This window comes from Tupaia chinensis, unplaced genomic scaffold (assembly GCF_000334495.1).
Source record: "Tupaia chinensis unplaced genomic scaffold, TupChi_1.0 Scaffold000159_1, whole genome shotgun sequence".
NCBI lineage: Eukaryota > Metazoa > Chordata > Mammalia > Scandentia > Tupaiidae > Tupaia > Tupaia belangeri.
Window position 1 is genome coordinate 1045430 of NW_006159630.1, and position 7016 is coordinate 1052445.

General features: G+C 53.4%; 1 protein-coding gene across 3 annotated transcripts in view; it reads left to right on the forward strand.

Annotated features, from left to right (window-relative positions):
• Positions 1–7016, forward strand: part of ARL16 (ARF like GTPase 16) — a 13044-nt gene that overhangs the window by 3700 nt on the left and 2328 nt on the right. The window contains exons 1-3 of one of the 3 annotated variants that reach the window (XM_027770732.1): positions 37–246; positions 976–1091; positions 1182–2324. In XM_027770732.1, coding sequence (XP_027626533.1) covers positions 199–246; positions 976–1091; positions 1182–1353 — 336 coding nt within the window. In that variant the 5' untranslated portion in view covers positions 37–198 and the 3' untranslated portion in view covers positions 1354–2324. Of the gene's footprint in view, positions 1–36; positions 247–975; positions 1092–1181; positions 2333–7016 lie in introns of those variants that run through there. The other 2 variants (XM_006145648.3, XM_006145647.3) reach the window with 2 other exon arrangements.

Consider the following 7016-nt stretch of genomic DNA (forward strand, 5'->3'; position numbering starts at 1 on the left):
TCCCGTGTGGGGGTGGGGGCGGACGCAGAGGCGGGGAGGAGGGGGGTCTTGGAGAGCCAGTGCGCTGCGTCCGGGAGTTGGGGTGGGACAGACAGCGCTCATGTTCTCTCCGCAGCGTGCTTTTTCTCACAGGTGGGCACCGACCTCACGGACATCGGGGGCCCGAGAAAGATAACCATCCGGGAGCTGGGAGGGTGCATGGGCCCCATCTGGTCCAGTTACTACGGGAACTGCCGCGCTCTCCTGGTGGGTTCTAACCCCTGGTTGGGAATGTGTCTATTGCCCCTGATTCTGTCCGACTCCCTGGCCAAGCGTGGGCCATGCATCCCTGCGGCCTAGCTTTGCGTAGGGTGGGGATTGGGCTCCCAGAGGCCTCCAGGGTTCCAGTTGCTTTTTGCTGGCACCTGCTGTCTGCACACAGCTGACCTACTCTTGGCCTTGTCCCCGGGAACCTTTATGTGATCGAGTTCTCTGTTCCTCTGGTTGGTTCGGTCTTGACAAGGCCTGTGCCCCACACCCAAGATGGAGAACTGAGGGCCATAGGGGTGGTGGACTTCCACGAAGGTGGAGTAAGGAGTCATTATCCTCGCATGATTCACGTTTGTCTACTTATACTGTGTTCCTGAAGGCTTCTTTTTATTTTTCTGTAGAGAGGTTTTTGCTATAGGGTGTGTACACTCACTGGAGAGACAGAAAATGAGAAACCGCTCAGGAGGATGGCCACGCAGCAATCCCTTCTCCATTCTATTCTCAGGATTCTGAGCACACGTGCACACAGGCCCAGCATGAGTTTCAAACTGCCAGGTCTGGGACTAGAACTGTGGTGAACCATGTGAGAGTCCAGAACCTTAACCACTATGCCACCTGCTGGCCCCAAAGCCCTCTTTCCCAGAAGGAGCTGAAATGCGCACATGAGGGGGTTGGCCAAGGACTCTGGTCCACAGCAGAGGACTGACGCCTCCTCTCCCTCCCCAGTTCGTGATGGACGCCTCTAACCCCACCCAGCTCTCTGCATCCTGCGTGCAACTCTTGGGCCTCCTTTCTGCAGAACAACTCACAGGAGCCTCCGTCCTCATTCTCTTCAACAAAATGTAGGGCTGAGCTGGAAGGGAGCCGGGCAGGGAACCAGTTTGGGAGACGGCCGCCGCACCTGGCTCTGACGCACGCCTCTCTCACTGCAGCGACCTGCCCTGCTATATGACCCTGGAGGAGATGAAGTCGCTAGTCAGGCTCCCTGACATTATCACCTGTGCCCAGCAGAACATCACCACTGCAGAAATCAGTGCCCGGGAAGGCACTGGCCTGGCCAAGGTGCTGCACTGGCTCCAGGACACCCACAGAGCCAGCAGCTGACCACAAGGCTAGCCCACTCTGGTGAGGAGGTGGAGGATGGTGACACTGGGCAGCCTGTGGTCTGTTCTTACAGGAGCAAAAGGACCCCAGTGTGGCCCTCGGTGGTGGGGTGATCTGCTGAGTTGGAGTGATGGGTAAACTGAGGCACCCAGAATGCAGAAATTCCTGACGTCTGGCCTCTGAATGAGAAGACTGTCCCCAGGGCTGGGAGAGGCTAGACCTGCAGGTTGGTGGGTGCCCTGCTGCCATGGGGGACGGTGCTACTGGGGTTTGTTCCTGACCACTAGGTCCAAGCATTTGGGCTGCACAGTGCCATAAGACACGGTCCCCTGGCTGCAGGCCAGCTCCAACTCATTTGAGTTTCTAAAACCCTAGTGGTGTGGCCTAGTCCACATGGTGAGGTGAGTGAAGGAAGTATGATAAGATCTGAGCCCACAGTTAGAAGCAAGAGTTGGCATTTTCTTTTGGCTTTGTTTTGTAAGCTTACACGAGAGAGACAAGCACCATCAACGTGGCCTTATGCCTCAGCCCTCCCCCAGCTTCCCAGGCCAGCCAGGGCACTGGCGGGCATCGGCACACCTGGTGAGTACAGGTTGGCCCGGAGCTGAGCCTAGTCTTCCACGTGGATCCAGCATGGCGGAGCAACACCAAGGTGGCTGCACTGTGGCTGGCCAGACATGAGCTTTATTGTGGGCCTGTTGCTCTCTGGATGTCTCCTGCCCTGAGGTGCCCAGGTGAATTTGGTTCCCATCCACGGCAAGGAGTGGCAGCCTCATTTCAGCCAAGGCAGCTCTCAGGACACTCATCCTGTGGTGGATGTGTCAGTGTCCTGAGGCCACGGCAACTAATGACCCCAAGCTGGGCCTTAAACAACGGAAGTTTAGGGAACCAGCAGTTAGCGTAATGGCTATGTCGCTGGATTCCCACGTAGTCGACCGCGGTTCGTGTCCCGGACCCGGTGGCTTAAAACTCACGCTGGGCGCATGTGCGTGCGTGCCCAAGATCCCGAGAGGAGAATGGAGGAGAAGGGATTGCGGCGTGACCATCCCCCCTGGGGGGTGATTTCTCGCTTTCTGTCTCTATGTCTCTCTCTGTCTGTCTGGCGAGCGCACGCGCCCTACAGTGAAAATCTCTCAAAAAAAAAAAACAAAAACACAACGGAAGTTTATTCTCACACTTCTGGTCAGAAGTCCACAGTAAGAGTGTCAGCAGGGTCACTTTCTCTCAGAGGGCCGTTTGAGAGAGTTTATTTTTTCGTGGCTGGTGGCAAGCCTTGGTGTTCCCTGGCTTACAGCCTGCACATCAGGCTTCGCCTGCAGGAGGTCTACCTGCTGTCTGTGTCTTCCAGAGGGAATGGCACTGGAAATCCAAGGCCATCCCCATTTACACCTGTGGGCCATTTTTGCAAATAAGGTTACCCTTGCTTGTTTCGGGATTGCCAGTAGGACCCTCTGGAGAGCGAACATGGTGACCTTCGGACATGTGCAGAAATGTGGTTTTGCGGATTCCATGAGCTGTCATTTGATGTACCAGGAGGTTTGACTGGGAAGGGAGGGAGCTCTAGGGCAAGGGCAGTGACTGTCCTCCCACTCTGCGACTGCTTTGGAATCTACAACTCAAGTCTGGCTCTACGACACTGTCATTTTCATGACCAAGTTCTACCTCCCTATCCTTGTCTTTAGTTACAGACTGATTTCTTAGGTAGGAAGGAGCTATACCCCTCCAGGCTGTTTTTTAGCTGCATTACTAAGCAAGCTCAGAGGGTTTTGTCTCAAGTGCTCCTTAATTAAATTCTGCAGGGAGAAGGCAAAAACGGGACTCCTGCTAGGACTTTTTGTTTTATATCATTCCCTGATCTGTTCTCTGACCTTGTCCCAGATCCCCTCAAACGGTTCCTTGCTCTGGGAACCAAGGGCATGTTTCCTGCACAAAATTCAGAAACTCAGTATTGCTCAATAATAACTTTACTGCCCTAGCTTTTAACAAATCAAATGTTTGAACAAACGTATCTCTATCTTTGGACAGTTACATCTGCATTTTTACATCCGACGCTAATAGAACCCACTCCTTCTCTTGCTGTTTTCTCCTGATTTTGCTGTTATCCCCTACTCTTTTTTTTTTTTTTTTTGTAGAGGTTTTCGCTATATGGTGCGTGCACTCACCAGACAGAGAGAGACATAGAGACAGAAAGCGAGAAGTCACCCCCAGGGGGATGGCCACACCGCACCATTCTCCTCTCGGGATCTTGGACATGTACGCACACGCGCCTGGCTTGAGTTTTAAGCCACTGGTCCCGGGACATGAACCATGGTCGACTACGTGGGAGTCCAGCGACATAGCCATTACGCTAGCTGCTGGTTCCCATGTATTTATTTTACTCTATTGGTTCCTTACCTTACTCAGTTATTTCTGGCCGGCCTTAGGAGTGTGCCCTCGCCTGACTCTATAGTTTGCCTGTACTTGGGCTGCATGTTCAGGTGCCACTTTGCCGGGACTGGACTCATTTGGCAGAACACGTTTTTCCGAATTAGGGAGCTGTGGATTAGAAATAGGCATAAGAGGGACCAGCAGTTTGTGTAATGGCTATGTTGCTGGACTCCCATGTAGTCGACCACAGTTCGCGTCCCGGACCCGGTGGCTTAAAACTCACGCCCGACGCGTGTACGTGCGTGCCCAAGATCCCGAGAGGAGTATGGAGGAGAAGGGATTGCAGCGTGGCCATCCCCCCTGGGGGGTGATTTCTCGCTTTCTGTCTCTTATGTCTCTCTGTCTGGCGAGCGCACACGCCCTATAGCAAAAATCTCTCTTAAAAAAAAAAAAGAAATAGGCATAAGAATAAACACACAAAGACATACAAGTATAAAAAAGAGAGGATCTGGTGGGCCCTTAGCCACAGCCCCTAACCAGTCTGGTCCCAGATTTATTTTTTAAAGGGCAGGAAAGGAGGGGAAGAGGAAATGAAATGCAAAGTCAGTTTTCAGATGTTAATCACCTTGAGATGAGGACATCTGGCCTTGTGTAGTTCTAGGTAAGGTTTTCTAATCTTTCTCGGGTAAATTTTGATTAAGCACTTGTGACTTCCTTTAGACTGATACTGCTCTGCAGTTTCAGGCAGGTATGGCTACCATATTCACATGTAAATGACTTTCTTTGCTGTGCAAATGACAGCTCAATTCTTAGCTGTGTCTACAAGTCACCATGTTTGCTCTGATTGGCTGCTTTCCACAGGACTTCTGTTTCAACCGACTACAATTGAAAGAAATCTCCAGTCCTGAGTGTGACCAGGAATTTTCAGCTCTCCCTGCCTCAGTAGGCAGGTTGAACCACCATGGAAGAGCCCATGGACCTGCCCTCTCCCCTTGGCAGGAGCAATAGGGCCAGAGCCTCAGCCTGCGCACTGTCCAGTTGTCTGGTTTGCAGTGGGGGTAGGTTCAAGCTGAGGGATGTTAGTTATGTCCAGGTGTCTCTGCACACACTGCAGGTGACACATACTCAGGTTCCCTCACACTCCAGTGGGCCCAGGAGGCCTGGCTTTGCACCTCCTTGGGAAGCTTTTTTGACTCTCAGCCCCACAGGCCTGTGCCACCACAGATTCAGGGTGGCATTGGACACTCCCCTCCCCCAGGAACCGCTGAGCAGCCACGTTCTGGTGCAGTCCCTCTCCAGAGAGGCTACAGGGGCAGGACAGTGTGGTGCCTTTCCTTACCCATCACTAGGGTCATGCCAGACAGTCCTATGATGAGACAGTCTGTCAGGAAAAGCATGACATTTAATCAAAGTTTTATATGATTAAAGAGTCTTCAGAAAGACCTGGGCTGGCCCCATAGCCTGGTGAAGGGAATCCAGATTCCACATGACTAACTGCAGTTCAAATCCTGGCACTGGCAGCTAGAGAAACGTGTCTGTGTGCACCAAATCCCAATGATAGAGAAGGGGTTGTGTGTGTTCATACCCTTGGTGGGGGGTCTTTCTCCCACTCTTGTCTCCCTCTGGCGAGTACACTCAGCCTCTGAAAACTAAAAAAAGAAAGAAAGAAAAACTGAAGACCCAAGATTCAGAAAACCATCTGTATTGACACTTAGGTCCAGTATAAAATGGCAGCTGTGGACAGTGCAGCTGGACAAGGGTGTACTCTGACCGAGGCATATCTGGGCCTGCAGGGCCTCTGCAGTGGTTCTTCCCTGGGCAGAGGGCAAGCCTTCTGGAGCAAGGGTCTGGAAGGGAGGGAGAGTGGTCTTCTAGATTACACTGCTGCTTTGGGAAAGGAAGTGGTCTCATTGTACTAATCCACAGGAGACAGGGACAAGGACCCTGATGGCCTTCACACTAGCCCACCCTGCCCCAAATGGCTGGGGTGGTAGCAAGTACAGGTGCCCCTGACTTGCACAGGGAGGTCTGGGACATGAACCTTTTTCCTACGGGTCCAGGTATGTGACTGAGACAGAGGTGGTTGAGTTTCCCTCCCTCCTGGGGAGGAGAAATCTGGTTTGTTACTCACTGAGGGGAACAGGGCAGGAGGCTGGCTGGGTGCCATGTCCTGAGTCCTGGCAGTAGGTCCTGGTAGATTTAGATAAGTTGGGATCCAAATAACAGCTCAGACAGTCCCCAGTTTCAGAGGACTTCAGCAAAGGTTGGTGGAAACCCCAAGCATACTGTGTGCTGTAGCTGAGGTTTGAGGACTCCCCTCACTGGAGTCAAGCCTGGCCTTGGAGTCCGACAGTCCCATGTTTGACCGGAACCTCATAAGCTTTTGGTTTTAGCCCTATAGATGTAAACTCAAACCCAGATCCCCGGGAGTCGTGGGGCCTCAAGGTGCCACCTGGAGTCAGCAGTGTAGGCCAGCCTGCAGTGGCATGGACAAAACCCAACAGGAGGGCCTGTGTGTGGGGTGTACAGAATGCTGGTAGGGTGCAGGCTGTTGCGGCCCAGCCTGGCAGCTTGCTTGTTTCAGAAGTCATCTGGTAAACCCTTTTCCAGCTGGGAGCAAGGGCTTTTCATGGAAGACCTTGGGCCAGACACTGATCCTGAGTGAGGCCTAAGGTTAGTTCCCCAAGACCTGGCAAGAGCCCTGCCTGGTCAGGCAACTGGACTCCAGGCAGAGCCAGAGCAGTCCCTGCAGCATGGGAGTTGTCTGTGAGGTGGTATGGCTGCACGCACATGCTTGGTTCCGTGGCCAGGGAAGGTTGCCATGCTGGCAGAGCCAGCCCATCTGCTCTGAGAATGCAGTGCTTGGTCACTTGGGAGTACCAGCCCACGGACTGAAGGTGCTCACAGAGTGGGGTAAGCCAGCTCAGATCAGCCTGCCCTGATCCGGACAGTGTCACCTCTAGCTCAGCAGTTCTCTAAAGGGCTTGTTAGACAGCCCCCTGTGCCCCGCCCCCACCCCAGGTTTAAGTAACCCAGGTGAACGGAGCCTCAGGGTCCTTCAGACTGCTAGCAGGTGGCATGCATGGCACTAAGCTGGCTCCTCTCATCATCACTAACACGAGTGGGAAGCTGGGGCTCTGGGACACCTACGGCTACAGGGGCCCTGGCGGGGTTTGTCATGAACTCCAGAATTGGTGTGGTGGGACTAGTGCTCCGTGGAAGCTCCTGGACAGCCTTTCAAAGGAGGAAGGCCAGATCAGAAGGAACGGGACCCCACGCCTTACTCCCCCACCAAC